Raw genomic sequence first — 20,517 nt, 5'->3', positions numbered from 1 at the left:
GTCTGAGGTTGCTCCACAGACAAGGCAGGAGTGAAACTGCCACTTGAACGAGAGCAAAGGACATCAAACACAGAGATAGTGAGAAGCGGCAGAGCGCGGGCAGCACAAGCAGCACTGCCTTGATTGGCTTTAAGGGCTGTGCAGATCTCCTTCCTCCACAGCCACTCGGAGGGCAGCTGTAATTTCTCAAGGTGTGCGATGGAGGCCAGGTGGAGCAGCAGCAGCTTGAGCATGCATGTTGGTCCAAGTCTTCACGTGCCAGGAGCACACCTGCTAGCTTCTGCCTGATGAACGTGTTCAGTTTCAGCAAGACTGAGAGGTAAAGAGTCAAGTTCCTGGTGAAAGCAAGTGCAGCTCTCAGAAAGATTTCATTGCAGAAACTAACCACAACGGCGGCCTCACACGCAGCTGTGGAGTAATTATGGAAAGTAACCACGGCTTTCAGCAGTAACAGCCTCCATTGTCCGAGCATGGGGAGCGTCCTGGGCAGTTTCTCATCTATAAAGAGCATCGTGTGAAGCAGGTAACATCCTCTGTGTAGGAGCTAGTTCTTATAAATCAAAGCGTCACTGCAGCTTTTATCAGTGGGGCTGAATAAGTGTTAGCAGCTGTTGTGACTTTAATTGCAGACAGCTTGGTGTCGTAAGGAGAACGGATTTTCTCTGCTGCAGGCCTCTTGTTAGAGGGGCAGGAATTAGGTGTTATCACAGGAAATGCGCATCTCTAACCATGATTCCTCTATGCCTAAACGTCCTGAAAAACCAAAAGCAGAAACCTGAGTTTCTGTAACTGTAGTCGTTTATACGATCTTGTCAAGACTTGATATTGTGTTTATCTTTTCTTAAAAGTTTAGCATCTTCTGCATAATAAGGGCAGGGGAGCAATCAGCAGGTTCACCCGGTATCTATTAGATGTTTCCTGACGGCGCCAAGTCAAAGTGCAATAAACAGCTGTGTCCTCTTTATCTTCTTTTAGGTTAGGTCTCCTTGTTTATCAGCAGTTGGATCTTTTTAAGTTGCTACTTAAAATCCAACTACTGTGGACTACCAGAAACATCATGTTTGATCACCAAATGAACAAACCTAATGATGTAATTGTTCAAATCTGCTTCATTAGGGTTAGTCAGTTTGAGCCAGCAGCAGTGAACATTAAACCTGAAGCTTCAGTTAAAATGCTGGTAATTTTATTTTGAAAATCTAATGAATATTCAGTTACATTTACATGTTTACTGTCTGGCAATTCATGGCTGCTTTTGATAACCATCAAACATTTTCTGCCAAATGATTTACAAGAACCCATTTTACATTCTGCTGTTTGTATTCTAATGTATTTGTGCTTGTATTTGAAGACATTAGACTGATTTTTATTTTATTTTTTTTCCAGATTGTAGTCCTTGTAAACTTTAGACGTGGCTGTGCAGAAAGGTCGCAGTAGATCAATTGTTTCTGAGTTATTCAGTCGAGCCCATCTGACACCAACAACCCTTCCACATACTCTGTTTGGGCTACACCAGGTCGTCTTAACCATGTCTAAATGCCTAAATGCACAGAGTTGCTATGTGAACGCCTGATTAGATATTTGTGTTAACGAGCAGTTGAACAGGTGTACCTAACAAAGTGGCCAATGAGTTTATGTGATTTACTTTAGAAACAGAGGTTAGCAACAGCAACAAAGTTTAAAATTTGCCCGAAATTCTACTACAAAATCTGCCCTTTGATTTGATTCTGTCCTCTTTGTTATTCCCAGATCATCATGATGTCATCACCCTCGACAGGCTTTTTCATTTCTGCAGCCCATGCATATTTCCTGAGGATTAGATTGTTTCAAATATTTTCCTATTCGTGTTGTAACATAATGCAATATATTAACATCTTGAATGAGTTTGCTGCACATGAAGTATTCTCTTCTCTGTTTTTCTGTCACAAGGAATGAGTGAGGGCCTGCAGACATTCACGCAGTGGTAATGTCAGTAGGTAAATGAGAACAGAACAGCTGTACATTTAGTTTGGGAGGTACAGAATATTGTTTAAAGGAGCCCTGTGGATAAAAAGTGACCTGAGGGAATATCCAGCTAAATGCATTAAAGGCTTTACAGACTCTTGATGAAAGCATACACAGTAAACATGTGGATCAGTGGCTGCTTTTGCTGCCCGGAAGTAAAACAGAATGTTTTTCAAATTAGCATCTGAAGAAAAGAATGAGAAGACGGAGTCAGATTTTATGTAGCTAAACTGCTTCCTTGCTTTTTAAATGAATCACACACCAGTCTGTGTTTACTGTACAGTACTGACGGGATTGCTAACTGTGACGTGATGAGAGTAAAAGCTTCATATCAACATCCACGAAATGGCTTCCATCGTATTTTATTCTCAGAGGAATTAAAGACTTTCTGCAAAAAAAAGTAAAACAAGATTGTTTACTGACTCATCAATGTACAGCACACATATAACTGAGCACGCTTATTTGCATTAATAATGTACAACTTTTTTTGAAGCCGTAGGTGGACGAGTAAGACGATGTGCAAAGCTTTTCCCTGATTCCCAGAGTTACCCTCATCTTAACAGACAGATCCTATGCATCGCTTACCTACAGCTGTAATTACAGTCATCTTGGTCAGGTCAGTTCCAGCCATACATCTGGTAAAGCCAAATTTACTGTTTACACCAATGAGCACAGAAAACGGGCCAGACATGGCTCACATTAGGTTGGATGAAAATAGTTTGCGAGTCAGGAGTTGAACACTGGAAGTTCAGATACATTGCATTGCTGTTTCAGTACACTTACTGTCCATGCCGTCATCACCGATGATTGTCTTTCTTTCCCCAAAATGAAGAGTGTGGTCTACACAAGTACAAAGTAAAAAATGAAAGTATTTACAAATGTATAAAAACAAGTACAAATGTTAAAAAACTACAAACGATGATTCGAGCACTTTTGCATGCAAACATTCAAGGATTTAAAAAAAAGGATTGTTTTCAGATGCCTCTGCATCATCCTTACTCTGCTGTATGTGGAACATTTGCAGGATGAGTGTTTTTCTTTTCTCTTATATAAAACAGGAACTTTACAGTGGCATTTATTTTAGTGACATGGCCATTCAGAAGACAACTGTACTCCTTCTCTAGGGCCTGTGTATAAAGCTGTTAGTACAAGCTGTTGATCCTCTGCTCGGTCAGAATTCATACAGTCTTCAGTCAAATGTTTTTGAGCCGGCCTGCGTGATCTCATTTATAGGGAATGTCTATGTAATTCAAGCATCCAAGCAATTGCACTGTTGGGCTAGATGTGTACAAAAGTAGACAAATAGCTGAAAACAAGTTCTCGCTCCTCCTCGTCACAAGTCTGAAAGGCTACAGCCTGCTGAGGTTGGCACCTTGTTGCACCTCACTCGTAGTTACAATCAAAGATGGCTATGTGCTGGTGGAACTCTGGATTATGTTTTTCAGTCTTGTGTGACCACCTCCTGTCTCCCACCAGACTTCTACAGGCCAGGGCGAGGCGGAGGGCGGGCAGGTGGAGGGGCTCGTCCAGGAGGGGGTCCCTGGGGAAGAGGTGGCAGCAAGCCGGTTGGGCTAGCGCAGGGCGGAGGCGTGGGTGAGAGCGCCGGTGGGGCGGGTATGTGCAAGGTGGTTGGAGGAAGAGCCCGGTTGGGAGGTGGTGTGTAAGGGGGAGGGGTGGAAATGGGTGGAGGGGTTGGAGGCAGCGAGGAGAAGGGCGGCGCGCTGGGAGTCGGTGGTAGGGTGCCCTGCGGTGGAGGTGGATTCCTGCCAGGCGGGTTGTAGATGGGAGATGGGTGATTGTTGAAGTGTGGGTAGCTAGGAGGGGATTTTACACGGGTGAAGTTCATGCATCTGCCCTATAAAATTAAACAGAGTTCAGATTTTGTTAGCAAAGTGGCAAACGTTAAATTTTTTTCCATTAATTGTTCAATCCAAGGCAAAAATTCACAATGAAAATTCAGACATTGAGTCTAAATGACAGAAAGGAAAAGGTCTGGCTCACATCATAGCCTGTATATAGAAGATGGATTTAGCCTATGGGTTTGAAAAGTGAGGCTCATAAAACATTTGCCTAAACCTGCTTTCTTTTGATGATCCAACAAGGTGTGACCTCTAAGGTTGCATTAAAAAAAAATCTCACTGTGGTGACCCTACTGCTTACTTAGCGTATATTCACTATAAAAACTTTATTAATGATTTTATTGTCTCAGCAGCTAGCTTGAAGTCTAATACGACATTTCAGAACAATAAGATGATATTTGCATTTTCTAAGAGCCAAAGCAAAATTTCATACATTCGTAAACTACTGCCATAAAGTGCAAGTACTATATTTTAACATACTATTTGAATAATATCAACTTTGTGCAATAAGTCGTGGCTAAAAAGCAGATCAGATCTGCATGAACATATTTTGCAATCTGTCAGTCTACTGTTTATCTCGGCTTTCAATATGCAGAGTGAAAAATATCTACATCTATTTACTCTGGATGAGGCTGTAAAACTTTCTGAAAGTAGTCAGATATGAGTCGGTCTGTTGTTGAAGCTCACTTTTGACCAGTGACACTGATACTGAGTTGTTGAGGATATCCTTACCTTGTCTGTTGGTAAATGCTACTGTTAGCCTCTGTTAGCTACTGTTAGCCTCTGTTAGCTGGCATTAGTGAAACTATCTTTGAAGTAGATCTAACATTGTGTGACTCTGTCACGTAGCAAATAAACTCTCATATGATGTGAGAATCAAACTTCTTGTCACAGAGAAAGTAAGATTCATGTTTGCTTCAAGGACACTCATAGGCTTGTTGGTGGTAACCACATTTATAACCAGCTGCTGTTTTTGTTTAGCTAGCTCAGTATCTGGACACAGGAGAGTCACATTTCAAATCTGCTGAAAATAAGTAATTGTGACAATATCTGGAATAAATAAGGATGTTTATGCACATTTTTATGTGTTAGAGCCACATCTTCAGTTCAGGAGATTAGCCTGGAAGAGTTAGAGGAAGAGTTTTCTCTTTTCTTTTGCAGCTTGTTTGTTGAGGAGTACCCCTTCTTAGATGATAAAACATAGGTAAGAATTCACATTTCGGGTGCAACATATTTTGGGAAAATAGTCTTATATCCATCTCAGCCATTGCATTCAAGAAAGTGGGGCAACACAGTAGCTTCCACAAAGTGGTGCCAGCTCCTATATTTTTAATTAATTAATTCTAAGTTTGAGAAAACATTAGTACTAACTAAAAACATAGGATCTATGACATTTTTTAAATTTATCTGCTGCTCTTTTTTTCATTTGATCAAACAATATCTTCAGAATTTGAAGGGTGAAGAACCAATGTCTCCACTTTTCTGAACTTTCTTTGACAAAACACACACTTTCCTGCTTTGACAACTGAATGAACTCACTCTCACAAAAGCCTTTTCCTGTTGTCAGTACACAGCTACATAATGTGTATTTTAATGTCAGCAGACCTTAAAAAATGTGCTGTAATTCTCAGTCCCAGCTTAAATTTTGAGAAGCTATGCACCTATTTCATTGGACAACTTGACCTGCCATCATTTACGCCCATTCAAAATGAAGTGAGGTCATTCAAGGGAGATATACATCATCATCATCATCATACTCCAGAAACAAGTTACACCCCTGGAGCAGCTGCACTCAGTCGACCCAGGAGTTGCAATAGGCTGATAAGGAATGTGTCTCTTATTTAACACTGAGGAGAAATGACTGTTGGGGGAAAAGAAATAGGCCAAATGCTGCATGTTGTACAGTTCATCTTATACTGAATATCATAGATCCTTATGTCTCTTGGGCTCCTGGACTGTATCATACTTGTATCTACATTCCCAGTCAGTCACTACTGAAATATGTGATGGTTCAGTAGCCCAGTAACCTGCTGTGTTACGTCCTCTGATTTTATTTTTAATTACTGAAAAGACCCCAGTCTTTAAGGCTCACAAAAGCGACACGTAACAGGGTTTTTCTCCAGCAACAACTGGATCGGCTGGCTTCCTCCTCCCCGCTGCTGCACTCATTTATAAAAAGGCTTTTAAAATATACTCCTAATTGCAATCAGAACAAGCTTTCTGCTCAGAAAGTACAAACAAGTATTTTTCTTTTCCAGTAAGCTAATGAAAAGCTTTTATAGTGAGGAAGACACACTTCGACACTTTGTTTCTCAGTGAGCTGAGTGCTGGTTAAAACGTCCATAAACTGCATAATGCAAAAAGTACTGTCAAAAGAATGAGCTGCCTAGTTAGTTCTAAATATCCTGTATAATATTTTAGAATAAGCTTGAAAGCTTATTATAAAATGCCTCTTGGGCACAAAAGAGCATCGCAGACAGGCTGAGGCTGAAGTAAAACAGGGTGAAATCGGCTGCTCAGGCTCGTTGCATCCACAATTACAAGTTAAAACTCTATCATGCAAAGAAAAAAGAACACTTATTTCTTGTTTGTTTGTTTTTAATCAGGACACGCCTTGATTATTTTATCAGAACAGTGCCAAACTGCATTTTGCATGTATTACAACACCATGACTGTAGAAAACAAGCCTGATTGCTAAAGTGGCTCACCTACATACCAGACCTTTTACCCTCTAAAAACATCTGGCTCACTTCAAGACAAAAAATACAGCAAAGGAGGCTAAGAAATAGTTTAAAGTATGAATCCTGATAAGTTTGCCTTGAGATGTAATTTCCCATCCTCCTCAGCATGAAATGAGGGTCTTGCTGGACTGTCAGTGTATCTCTTTAAGGAAATGCTGCATAACTGCACTGATGAAGATGAAGAAACCTGACCGTATAATAACACATCAGTCTGAAAATTCCAGAGGCTTATTCATGCCAAACAATTATATTTCTATTGTAACTGCATAAAGTATCAACATTAGGATTTTTGCATCAAAGTAAAAAATTACATTATAGCTGCCAAAAAATGAACTATGGACTATACTGGTGAGCTTTGCTGAACTTGTTAGTAACTGGTTGGTCTGCTGTTTGCCTTTAGAACTGCTTTAATTCTACATGGCATAGATTCAGCAAGGTGCTGGAAGCACTCCTCAGAGATTTTAGTCCACATTACCATGACAATATCACACAGTTGCTGCAGATTAATGTGAATCTCCTGTTTCACCGCATTCCAAAGATGCTCTATTTGATTGAGATCTGCTAGTTGTTAAGGCCACTGGAGTTTCGTGAAGTCATTATGATGTTTAAGAAGTCATTTTGAGATCATTTGAGGTTTGTGATGTGTCGTGTTATCCTGCTGTCAGATGATGGGTACGCTCTGGTCCGAAAATACTCCAAGAAAATATCCCCGGTACTATTACATCACCAGAGTTCCACCAGAATCATTCATAGAGGACTGGATGGATCGAGGCTTTCATGATGTTTATGCAGAATTCAGTACATGCGATTTAAATGTCCCTGCAAAAACTGAGACAACATGTGATTTGTGGCCTTAGGTTCTTATTCTCAGCTTACAGGGATGGCACCGGCTGCTGCTGTGGTCTTCAGCTGCTATAAACTAAATCTGTTTTAAGATATGTGTGCTGTGCTTCCAGAGATGCTCTTCTGCATATCTTTGTTATAACAAATGGTTAGCTGAGTTATTGTTGCCTTCCTATCAGTCTGGGAGTTCTCCTCTGACATCAACAAGGCGTTTTCATTTTCCGCAGAGAACTGCTGCTCACTGGGTATTTTATTCTTTTTCGGGCAATTCTGATGGTTTTGAGTAGATCACCATGTCTGCATGCCTAAATCAGTTGCTGCATGACTGACTGATTAGATATGTGAATTAATAAACAGCTGAGCAGCTGTACTTAACAAAATGGCTGTTGAGTTTATAATATGCATATGCATAACATTACAAAAACATGGGTTTAAAAGCATGCATAACTGGTATTAACTGTAGTAACTGGGAGTAACTGGTATTCTCACTAGAAGTTTAAAATAAAAGAAAGGTGGGCTACTAATATTGCTTCCTACTCTCATCTTCAAAATTCTCCTTTATGTTTCAACACGGCTGTGTGTCACCTTATACAGCTCTGTGCAAACAATAGGAGCAGCTCCTCCCTGGAATGGCATTTAAAGGCCTATCTTCTAGCAGCAAATCCTGTCTGGGTTGTTATTGAGTCAAATCTGAAACTAGCTCAGTGTACTTTAGATTTACTCAAAACACTTAGGAGTTACAGTAGTTACAGAGAAAATTCTAGAAAATGTAAAAAATGATTGTTTAAATGTGCCAGAAATGTCTTTTCACCCTGTGAGGGTAATGGTTTTAGATCAACACTCTGACCCAGAGAAATGTGAATCATTACATAAACGCTTGCGGTGACATTTTTAGACACATAATTCCCGTTTTTCACCGCATACAGACTCTACTGTCTCTGACTTCATGTTAGCTTCCAGCTGCAGTGGTCACTGCACTGTCACCCCCACTGCAGCTGGTCTTTGAGGAATTTCATTTTGTTTTTTCATAATGACTTCACCAGACGCTTTTACATTGCTGCGTACTGTAGCAGTCTAAATCCAATCCCACTGCAACTTTTCCCATGAGTCTCGCTGTGCACACTTCATTGCTTACAGCTGGTCCATTTTCTCAACATTTTCACATACAATCGTTTCAATTGCTAATTTTCATTTGCCAGAAGTTAATGCACAGCCAAGCCTGACGTCAGCCCGTGAAATGCAGAACGATTTACAATGCACGCTCAGTGCATGCCAGTGCAGGGTTGGTGTTGCTCTTACCTTGTCACCTGGATGAGGTCTCATTACAGACACACGGTCGTAGCCTTTTCTTAAAAGCACCCACAATGCATCCAGTTTGCTCTGTGGAAACAGAGAAGAGACCAAAATGTTTAAGAGAATGTAAAATCCTACAAAACATTGGTTTCTGCTTCCAACCCTTGTTTTTTTTTTTTTTTTTTTGGTTTTTTTTTGTCTTCTTTTTCACACAAGTGACTTCAGCTGCAGTTTAATGTATCGTTTAATTCATCCATTTATCTCAAAGCGACACAGTGAAATGGTTTCAGTCCACTGTAAGTTGGCTCTTCATACTTTTCAGACGCAGCAAATACTTTGAGGATAAGAGCAGAAAAAATGCAGCTGTTTTTGCTCACAAAAACTCCTGGCTGTGGAGCCTTTCTCTCTGGAGGTCAGTCCAACAGAAGTCTGGTTTCTATTAGCAATCCCCTGCTGACTGGGAAGACTTCAGAAAGACTCCTTTAACCCCACGCTGGTCCTGGAGGAATGGAGCCGTGTGCCAATTGTCACCTAAGCTTTAATACCCGAACACATCTCGGGCTATTTTCACCAAAACACCATACTCGTACTAACATATCCTCAGCCAGATTAGCATGAAGTAATCTGTGACAGATGCTGTGTTATATGTAGTATGCGCCCCAGCAGAGCTGTTAAAAACCATGATTCCCACACTTCAAATACTTTTTAAAGTAATAACTCTCAAATTCTCCAGTATTTACTCATTTTTATGTGGCTCAGTTAAAACTCATATCCTGTTTGCTTTAAGTTGTTTAGGTAACACTTGTGAGGAATGATTCAGGACAACAGTGATAAGCTGTTCCTCAGTACTTCCATGATCACGTCTGACTCAAGACATTATAGTAAATCTCAGTTCCAAAAATGTTCGGGTGCTGAAAACGTATTAGATGTTTAAAGTGAGACATTTTACTATTTTTTTTTTTATTTTTTTTATTTTTATTTTTTTTAAATATTAGCTCGTTTTGAATTTGATGGCAGAAACACATCTTTTAAAAAAAAGAAAAAAGTGAAAGTGGAAAACTGTTCTGTGGTCAAATTCTTTTTGGAAAACATGAACTCCGTGTCCTTCGAACTAAAAAGGAGAGGGGTCCAGTTTGTTATCAGCGTTGAGTTCAAAAGCCTGCGTCTCTGATGATATAGAGTTGCACTGGTGCCTGTGGTATTAGGAACATACATTTGGAAAGGCACCAACAATGCAGAAAGGCCTGTACATGTTTTACATACACTCCCATCCAGATAAAGTGTTTTTCAGAGAAGATCTTCCATATATCACTATCATCCCAAACTCCATACGTCTATTAGAAAAGCGTGGCATCATAGATGAAGAGTCTGGGTTCTGAATTAGTCCGCCTGCAGACCAGATCTTTCCACCAATTTAAAAACATTTGGAGCATCATGAAACGAAAAATTCAACTATGTTCTGTCGTGAATAAAATACTGTTAGATGAGATTTTGTTTCATATTTACATTTTACACAGCATCAAAGCTTTAATTTACAAATGTAGTCTTAGATATTGATTACTGAAAACCATCTGGGGCAATGGTTTTCAGTAATCAGTAAGCAATGGTGAAATAATCTTCACCATTGCCTACTGTTTGTGTTCCCTTAGTGAAGCATCATACTGAGTTTCTCAGTAGTTCCTAATGAGTAATCATATATAACCCCCCCCCCCCCCCCCCCCTTACCTTAATGGGTGAGTACCAGTTGCGTGGCGCCGGCGGTTTCTGCATGCCATTGTTAAGAACCCGAGGGGGTGGTGACACATACTCCTGGTCAGGCATCTTCACTTTGGCATTTTTGGCCTTCTCCAGCTTTGCTCCTTCTTCAGTGGAGCCTTTCTCACCCCAGCGAACCTCCATCCTTTTGATCCCCCCTACGCCTCTTCCTCCATAGTAGGAGGCATCAACAGTCGGCCATTTCTTCTTGGGGGCTTCAAAGTCCTCATCATCCTGCGGGAGAGCAACAGGAAATGTTTTTTTTTTAATGTATTTGTTGTTTAACCGTTTCACCAATGTTTATCACCCCTTAGCTTGAACTAAGAGGCAGTAAACATTCAGTACTGTGCAAAAGGTCCTGGCCCGCCCCTTATTTCTTCACACATTTCTAGGAAAAAGCGAAATAGGAGGAGCAATTTATTTAAACATCTGCTAACTCACATGCATGGAAATCCAGTATATAAGACAAAAAAAGAGTTTTGACAGTTCTAACAAGCTTAAAAGTCAATATTTGGTATGATCGCCTTTATTCTTCAACACAGCCTGAAGTGTCTTAAATAAGCTTTCCTGCCTTTTGTTCCATTCTCTGTCAAGAAGATCCCACTCTGCTTCAATAATGTGGAACCGACGACTGATCGTGTTCCATTGTGTGTTTTTTCTATCCAGGTACACTTTTACTGCATTGGCAGTGTGTTTGGGGTCATTGTCATGATGAAAAATGAAGCTGCTGCCAATTTGATGCTTTCTAGATGATATGGCACAGTGGATCAAAATCTGATGGTTGTTTTTTTTTTTGTGTGTATTTCCATCAATTTTGACAAGCTGCCCAGCGCCACTGGCTGAAATGCATCACCAAACCATGACAGAGCTTCCACGTGTTTTACAGATGCTGTAGGCACTCACTCACTTCATAAGCACTGATGATAATTTGAACAAATTTGGATTCCTCACTCTCGACTGCCACCCTTTCACTGAGAGGAATTCTGATGGAGCTTCAGTGAACAGCAGACGGATAGACTGATGTGCCAGATGCATCTCTCGGCTCCTGTGTCAGGTCTTTTTCCCTATTTCTTGAGGACATTTCCAGATACTGCCCATCTGCTGCAGATGTCCCTTTCGTGTCCAGTTTCCTCAAATTTTTCAAGGACACACTGCACAACATGCAGAGATATGCCAAGTGTAACTCTTTTTGAATCATCTTGTTCATGAAAAATACTATTTTATGCTTGTAACACTGTATTATCTTTGGCATGTTTTATGAAACAGGAATATTTCTGTGTTTTTGCCACAGGCTGTTGTAACAAAGTGCGGAAAGATACAGTTTAAAAAATGGTTCCCTGCCAATTTCCAAAGAAAGCCTGGAGAACTATTGCTCAAGAAAACTATGACAAAATGGCCCCTCTTGGAAGCAAAATATAAAGAAAGAGGAGTGGCACAAGACTTTTGCACAGAACTGCTCTCTTATTTGTTACCAGGCAAACTGGAATGAATGCCCCTCTCTCTGTGTCCTTCCTATCCCTGAGCTGTCATTATGTCCCCATTGCTCTAGTTTGTCTGATCAAAGGAAATGAAAAAGCCCACTAGCCAAACTTGTGATGTTTCAGCTCTTTAATACACCCTGTCTGTCTCGTATCCTACCAGGATGTCGCACAGAGGAGACCGTAATAAAAGCAGTCTTTGAGGCCGTGGATGTCACTGGCATTTAAATTCAGCAGTTAAACCTAATTTTCTGTTTAATTTTGTGCAAACAGATACAGCCTGATACGTCCCACAGCTGCAGCAGCGTGTTTGAGGACCGTTAAACTGTATTGAATCGAGTCATTTGGACTTGCGGTTTGATCTTAAAACTAAATTGAAATTATGTTTTTGAGTTATTGAGTTATTATTATTGAGTTTTTAAACTTCTTACTGCAGGTCCAAATGGTTATAATTTTTTAAAGGCATAAATTAAAGTCTTGGACACAAAAGCAGTGTTCTTACAAACAGCAGAAATGGTGTGTGTGCGTGTGTGTGGTGGGGTGCTGTAAAAGTCACGATGCCGTTGTTCTGAGAGGGCGTTAACTCTCGTCAAATGAATCAGAAAACGAGTGTTGAAAGTTTAAAGCTGGAAAGTCAGTGACGCCGTGTGGTCATTGAGGTTTACGCTGTCACTCTAACAATTACATAAGCTAAACGCTGGCAGCTGTCGAAGTCTTAAATCACAAGCACTCTTTTTCAGTCTTGACAAAACAGATAGGAGGCGGAGATTGTGAAGCTCCTACCGAACTATCCTCCACAGCTGGCGGTGGTGGTGGTTCGTGGATGATCTGTGGGCGAAATAAAAGAGGGGAAGAAAAAGCAGAGTGAATGGGAAGAAAAAGATGGAGAGCATTGTTTAACATCAGGAGATGACAGAAGTCGCAGAGACATGTTTGAAAATGCTTTTTGCGTGTCAGAACAATGCGCGCTTTATGCACAGTGACGTGGCTACACAACAGCAAATGACTGAGAAATGTTTTCCCTCTTAGTCTCTACGACTTAGAGGCGTACTACTACTCTAGGCGCTGACCTAGAAATCTGCTATCCAGATTTTTTTGCCTTGAGGTTGCTGGTTAAAGCAAGAGAAGAGTAACAACCTCATAAATGCCACATTATGCCTTTTTAGTTTTATGGATAACTTTTATAGTATTTATACGTTAGTTAGTATCACATAAATAGGGAAAGAAAAACAATTTATCCATCTACTTCGATGTTATGCAACTCAAAACTTGGATGAATGCACAACAATGTACACCGCTGCTATCCCCATGTAAACTTTTTCCTCACTGCATGAGCCGTCAGGGTTTTTTCACAGGTGTAATAAAGACAGATTCATCTCCACTAAATGCATTTGGCAAATTAAGTCACTCTGATTCTTATTTGTGATTTTTCCTGCACTCTTTTCCAAATCCTGGAACAAAAAGAAGGAAAAAAAAAAAGACTCCCCTTGGTAACCTAGTGTCGTTTTTTCCCAAACACACTTGTTGCATGAACTTCAACTTGCAAGCGAATTGACATGGACAGAAAAAGAGTGAAGGGAGAGAAAGCTGTGTTGTAAAAGCTGACATCTCTCTCTGGCAGGGCTCAGCTTTCCTGTTTCCAGCTCCAGTGGAAACACTGCAGTGCATTTTGAAGAGACACCATGCCCGTGACGATTTGAAAGGAGATGTACGGATTTGTACAGAGGGCATGTGGTAGCAAGTGAGTTTGCTGAAATACCTTGATGCTAAATAATCCCACAAACATGTTTTTGGAAAGCATTTCCTCATTTCACCGAGTCCTGAGCAGATGGCTTTTGCATAAGTACATAAAAAAATAAAAATAAAAATAAAAGAAACTCTTTACTTGGAATCAGTTATCCCGCTACTTAAAAACTTCATAGTGACAAAGATATCAACCAAAACATTCAGGCTATAGACGCTTTTGTTTCCACACCACTGGCAACAAATCAAGTAAAGCCATAAATGGTAGAAAAATCTGCTACAAGTTAGATCTCCTTAAGTGAATATACTGACTTGGAGGTTACCTGCAGTAACCTCTGGAAACACAAATAATTTTAGGAGAGGTATAATTGCTTAAACGCATGTTCACCTGATGGCCGAGACTATTTACTGGTTGTGGACTAACTTCAGCAACAAAGATCCCTCAGGAACAGAGTGTTTTTTAAAGTCCAGTAAAAATTAACTCTTTACAGCCTAAATCATAAAAAAATTAAACTTTTTGGGAAAATTGAGTGTTTTTTGAACCTTTGGATTAATTAAAAAGAAATGAATCAAATATTAGTTTTAATTTGTATCACTTTTTTTTTTTGCAAGATGCAAGGATCCAAAGGAGGAATACTGATACACAGACTCCAGGCTTCACTATATTGTCTGTGGTATCAATTAGGACGTAAATGGCTCGGCTACAGCCCCCATACTCTTTGTAGCCATGTAAAATGTAAGAAGGAGCAGGCTGAGAGCAATCTGTAAAGCAGTACGAGTGCATGTTTTCGTTGCAGGGAACTGACCACAGTGCAGCACAGAGGCCAGAACCACCAGAGGAGAGCCAAGACCAGGAGCAACATCAGGATGAGCAGAGCTACGGCCAGGATGGTCCCATCAGACTGTAAAAGAGACAGACACGTCAGCATAGGCTGTCTGAACACAAAGAGCGCTGGATGTAAACCACTTTTGTGTTCCGGTCTGTAGCTCCACACTCTGTGCTGCTCCAAGCCCCCGCTAAAGGCCAAATGCCCCTATATCTTATTGTACTCACACAGCTCACGGTGGTAATTGTGACCGAGCTAGAGATGAAACTGAGACCCTCGTTCATGCTGACATAAAGATTTGCTGCCCTGGCAAAGACAAAGAAAAATATCTCAGCCCCGTTTTAACCTTGAAAAGCAGAGCAGAGGGTTTCATTTGAAACCTCACATTTATTTAAGTAAATTATACGACTTACATCCCCTCCTCTTCAAGCACTGGGGCAGGGCAGAGTAGATATGTATCTTCCACAACCAATGGCTTCACCACTAGAGAAGCAGAGGGGAAAGGGTCATGAAAAACAGCAAAAGCATGAGCCAAACTTTCCTGACTGGAATTGTGAGCAGTGTTCAAGGACACATGCAGCTCCTGAAACATGTTTTCACCTTCAAATCACCGTTTTTTATGACATCTCTGCCAGATTGCAGTAAAATGAATTTATTGACTGATTAGACAAGACTTAAATTTAATTCAAAAAATATTTGACAACAAGAGCGGAAACTGCGCATTTGTTAACAGAAGTCGAATGATGTCACATCTTTCACTGTAAGTCGATTGACAAACAATCAGAGAGGACTGCATCTGCAAAACAAGCACTTTGTTGTTTTCCCATCTGAAGGCATCTGCACCCTGCTCAGGAATGCCAATACAAACAATTTCACCACACTTTTTGTTTTTCTGGCAAAATGTAGGTCTTCTCCTCATCCAGCTGGCTGTCCAGGAAAGCGGATCCAACAAACATCATCGCGCAAGCCTGTCTGCTTATCCTGGCAAGGCGAGCGCATACCCCAGAACTGAGGAAATCAACACAAGCGGCTGCTCTTCTCTAAAACAACACAATGGAGGAGGGAGAGGAAGAGAGGCGAGAGAGGGAGGCAGCAAGGCCAAAACAGCTCCACGCCGCCACGAACTGGGACAGATGTCAGAGTTCAACTCTGCACCCACCTTGCACTCAGAGTGGCCTTACAGCGTGAAAGCAAAGTGCAAACTTTGTCCAGCTCAGAGCTGATGAAGCACGATTTGCTGCAGTTACATTTTTCCACAATTTAAATCCGTGGTGGATAAAAGGATTCTGGCAGGCATTCGAAGTCAGTGTCATAAAGGTTTATAAGACTGTTTACTCCCCAAGCTCAGAGAGAGGTCATGTTTAACTGGGAGGTGAAGACAGATGACTGAAGTTCATCTTCAACCACTTAATTATTTGGAGTTATTGCTTAAGATTATGGCTGATTTTTGAGAGGTTAGTCATCCTCTGTACCATACTATAAACTCGGTGACACTGGTTAAATACAGCGGAGTTCTGAAGAATCTTACAGTTGCAAAAGCAAAAAGCGCAGATGGTTACTTGTGCTTTTTTCCCAGCCTGCACTGTGAGAGTTCTCAGGAAAGCATTGTGTAAAGCACAACCATTTGTGTCTAATTGGTTTAGTCAGACTGCCTGTGTCTGTGATTGTAACCGTAGATGAAGATCATACATCACAGGGTTCTGTTCAGCTTGGGGGGAAATCCCCTTCTTGCCAGGAATAAGATGCTCATACTTCTAAACCAGGAGGTGGCTAGATCGGCTTAGCTTAAAGATAGTAAACCAGAGGAAACAAGTAAACTGACACTGCTCACAGGTAACAAAAATCTTCCTACCTCTTATTAACAAAAGCCACGATCCTGATAATATTAGTGGACGTCTATTTAAATCTTGTGCTAGAGAACTCAGTCTTTTATTTCAGGTTATTTTTAATAAATCCTTGCAAATGCAACATGTGCCCTCTCTTTGGAAAGAAGCTGTCGTTGTTCCTGTCCTTAAAGCTGGTCGCCTGAAAGTTCTGACTGACTTCAGGCCTTCACCTCAGTCGTGATGAAAGTCTTTAAAAACCTTATCAGGATGCACCATTGACTCTACTTAATCTGATTTCTAAACATGTAGAGAGTAAAGAGACTTTTGTACGACTTCTGTTTACCGATTTCTCCTCTGCTTTTAATAAAATACACCCCAATATTTTAATCTAAAGACTTTAAGAACAGTTTGAAGTTGGGGAAAACCTGGTGGATTAGATTTTAGACTATTTAGCTGACAGGTCACAAAGAGTGAGAATAAATGGGGTTCTGTCCGACCCACTGTTCTCCTCTACAGGTTTTCCCCAAGAGCGTTTGTTATCGTGCTTATTATTCATTCTCTATACAAACATGTGTCAGAGCAGATATGAAAACGGGGCCATCATTAAATACGCAGATGACTCTGTTATTGCCAGCTTACTTAAAGAGGGTGAAACTACACACAGTCTAGTTATTGATGACTTTGTTCAGTGGCGTGAGGAGTCTTAACTCCAACTGAACATATCTAAAACAGAAGATATGGCTCTTGATTTTAGGAAGCAACAAAATGGGCATGGAGTCACTTTAATTAAAGGGTCACCAGCGCATTTAGTGCCTTAGGAAATTTGCTCATTTCCACATTGACCGAACAATCGTTCTTTTATTGAGTTTGTTGTATCTTTTTGTTTGGTGGCATGGTTCGGTTAGACCTCTGTCACAGAGAAAAGCTCACTGAATCAGATAGTGAGACACTCCAGTCGTCTTATATGTGAGTCATGGCCCTGTCTGGCTTCCCTGTGCTCTAAACAGCTACAGAGGAATGGCTTTATAAATCTTTAATAATGGCTCCCATCATTTATGGGGTGAATTTCAGCTTCTCTCCTCTGGATGGAGGTTTCTAGTCCCAAAGTGTGGGTCAAAGAGTTATAAAAACAGCTTTGTCCCTGCTGCTGTCACTGAACTCAATAAAAACTGTTTTATTGAATTAATCTTGAACTTATTTATATTGTTTTTTTTTTATCACTTGTCAAATTATCAAATATGTGTTTGTCGGGTTTAATGTGTGTTTTGTGAGGGGATGCCAAATGCAATAATTTTTTCTGTACAGCAAATTTACCTACAGGTATAAATAAAGTAACCTTGAACCTTAATGTCTTATATTATATCAACGGTGTGACATAAACCACATTTATTCAGTGTCATGCTATGACTCAAACTGTCAGCTTTAAAAGTGCTGTTGAGTGGATTTGGTCACATGTCGACAGGTCCAGATTAGCCGTAGCTTCAAGTTTATCAAACAGACACAGGACTTGTGTGGATCGTTTCATCTAACCGTGTTAATTTCTTCTTGTCTCTTCTTTCACCCTTCCCACAGTTGTCCAGTACAACATCTGTCACAAAAACAATGAATAGCTCAGGACAGGAACTGCCAAATCCCTGCACGCCTGGCTATACTTGCTGCTACTTTTTCCTGGGGATAAAATCCCAAACATGGATTCATCTGCTTGACACATGTAGTTGCATGTTGTTGCTTTCCTTTTATACACTTTTCCAGACTTGTAAAGTAAGCAGAGGGCTGAGAGCAGGAATCAGAAGGAGCAATTATTTCTCAAGAAATGATACATTCGTCTCTCTGAAAGCTAACTGTGACAATATTATTTTTCATTGAAAGCTTACTGCTGATGTAAAGTAAACAAAGTCCAGAAGTCTGTGTGCAAAGGTTCTAGAGGAGTGAATGAATGTGGAGGAAGAACCTCCACGTATAATGGGATTGACATGAGGAGATAATTTTGCTCAAATTGCTTCCATGTCATCAGTTTTACAGGACGTTAGATAATATCATGCAAAAACAATTAGAATTCAAATCCAAGCTCCAGAAAATCATCTCAGTGAATTTGTAGATTTAAACAGTAAAAACAATGAAAGTAGAAACGGTCACAGTGGTCTTACTTCCGCGGAGCACACATTTCATTCTATGTAAATGCTGGTTATTGTCCTGCTTTGTAATTAGACCGTCACCTCATGCAGCTGCAGTGGCTTGTGAAGTAGGAAGCGTTACTGTAAGCCACTTTAAAGATATTTCCTTTGTGTGTGGTACAGGTTCTCCTTAATCTCCTGTTTTAATTTTTACCTTGATTCCAGACTGTAACATTACACCATGTGTTTAAAAAAATGCATAAATAAAACCTGGCTGCTCATTTGATCATCGAGGACTCCAGCGGTGTGGCTCACGTAGTGTTTGTCTTTTGGGAAAATCAGGCCGGTGTAATTTAGGTGAATTTCACAACGTCTCACACACTCATCTGTGTTTTCCAGCCGTCTTTGTCATAGTTTAACAGCATAATCAGATATGATGTTATATGGTAATAAAATAGCTCATGCAGTGAATAAGGGGTAACACCCTGATAAGCAATGCTTCACTTACTCTTAGTTAGGGTGTCGTTGATTCGAAAGCTGCACAGCACTTTGTCAACATTTCGGGCGTGAAGGAATCCACTTCCTCTCACCACCACTTGGAAGGACTCTGACAAGGCGAAGAGAAGCACATTATGTCACCTCATCTATAAAATATTATTGAAAATAAATGAAGTTATTTCATCTTCTTTGGTCCAAAGTAATCCCAAGCAGCAGTTTACATACACTCGTGTTGAGCATGAATGTCGTGGAAATTTGGAGCTTTTAATAATTTCTTTCAACAGTTCTTTTTCCAGGGGAAATTAGTTTAAAACAAGAACTGGGTGTGCAAGTTGGATTTTCTCTAATCCACACAGGGTCAAGTGTGGATTCCCCTCAGATGAGAGGAAAATGGCGTTCAGGAAGATCCAAGAGTTCCATGAACTGGAAACTACACGACAAAAACCTTTTTCACTATCCCAGTAAAGGGAGTTTCACATCGCCAATAGATTTAGAGGGTGCTGACCAAGAAATGTTTGGAGTTGTAAACGTGAGACTTTCAAGACAACTAAACCAGCTGTCAAGCATGGTAGTGGTAGCATCATGCTCTGGGGCTGTTTGCTGCCAGTGGTACTGATGAACAAAATAGATAGTAAAATGAAGGAGGACTACCTCCAAAACTTTTTTTCCCAATAGGACAATGATCCCAAACAAATATCCCTAACATTAAGCTTCTTGAATGTCCTTCCCCACGTTCTGACGTCAACCCGATTGAAAAATTATGAACCAGGTCTGTGCCGGGAAACCAACAGATTTAAATGAAATCTACCAAGTCTGCCAAGAAGAGTGGTAAAATATCCAGACAGAATTACTCCAGAAACTCACTGATGGCTACCAAAAGTGTCTTGCCAGATACAGTTTGGGACATTTAATCAAATATTAGTGTTGGCGTATGTAAATGAGGCTTTATGCATATTTGTGACCCTGAAAAAAAATGAAACACCCAATTCTTGTTTTGTTTTGTTTTTAAATTCATTAAAGACGTAAGCCGTACAATTATTACACTCTGGAAAAAGAAGACTTCATTAAAAGCTCTCAACTGATAGATTTCGATTCATGATATCCCTGGCCATGATGACTGCTTGAAAGCTTGTGATACAAATATACCATCCTAGAAGGTAAATGCGCTCTAGGAAAAGACTTTTCGGCATACTCAAATTCATTCCCCATCTTAAGAAAATCCTAATATTATAATGAGTGGTCTGAGGAAGGTGAACTAGAGTAAAGTTTTACCTCCTGCACAGATACTGGATGGTTCTGCTGCCAGGATCTCGATACAGGACTTCTTCAGGATCTGAGGGACACATTGAGATAAGCACTGTGGTTTTCCTGCTGTCCATCTTTCTCTCGTGGTCATCTATTTCTTTCCATTTTGAATGGCCACTTTGAGCCAAGTCCACTTTTATGTCCTTATTAAATAAACTTTTGCTCCCATTTACATCCTGCAGATGTACAGTATTATCAGTGTTGGGGAGTAACGGAATACATGTACCGCCGTTA

General features: G+C 40.4%; 1 protein-coding gene across 2 annotated transcripts in view; it reads right to left on the bottom strand.

Moving 5' to 3' along the window:
• Positions 1-1,747: 1,747 nt before the first annotated feature.
• The window catches only part of antxr1a (ANTXR cell adhesion molecule 1a), a 26,459-nt gene continuing 7,689 nt past the window's right edge, over positions 1,748-20,517 (bottom strand). Inside the window, exons 9-18 of one of the 2 annotated variants that reach the window (XR_311641.1) lie at positions 20,251-20,311; positions 18,989-19,087; positions 14,954-15,023; positions 14,768-14,846; positions 14,520-14,615; positions 12,754-12,798; positions 10,463-10,726; positions 8,744-8,824; positions 2,587-3,856; positions 1,748-2,389 (exon numbers count right to left, since the gene is read on the bottom strand). Coding sequence is in view for 1 of the 2 variants with exons in the window: in XM_005729404.2 (XP_005729461.1) it covers positions 3,482-3,856; positions 8,744-8,824; positions 10,463-10,726; positions 12,754-12,798; positions 14,520-14,615; positions 14,768-14,846; positions 14,954-15,023; positions 18,989-19,087; positions 20,251-20,311 (1,170 nt within the window). In the remaining variant the exon portion in view is untranslated. Of the gene's footprint in view, positions 2,390-2,498; positions 3,857-8,743; positions 8,825-10,462; positions 10,727-12,753; positions 12,799-14,519; positions 14,616-14,767; positions 14,847-14,953; positions 15,024-18,988; positions 19,088-20,250; positions 20,312-20,517 lie in introns of those variants that run through there. The other variant, XM_005729404.2, reaches the window with a different exon arrangement.

The sequence above is a fragment of the Pundamilia nyererei genome, unplaced genomic scaffold, assembly GCF_000239375.1.
Source record: "Pundamilia nyererei isolate P.nyererei 1_Seehausen unplaced genomic scaffold, PunNye1.0 scaffold00033, whole genome shotgun sequence".
In the NCBI taxonomy this organism is placed as follows: Eukaryota; Metazoa; Chordata; class Actinopteri; order Cichliformes; family Cichlidae; genus Pundamilia; species Pundamilia nyererei.
Note: the sequence above shows the minus strand (reverse complement) of the source record. Positions and strands in the feature narration are given on the sequence as shown.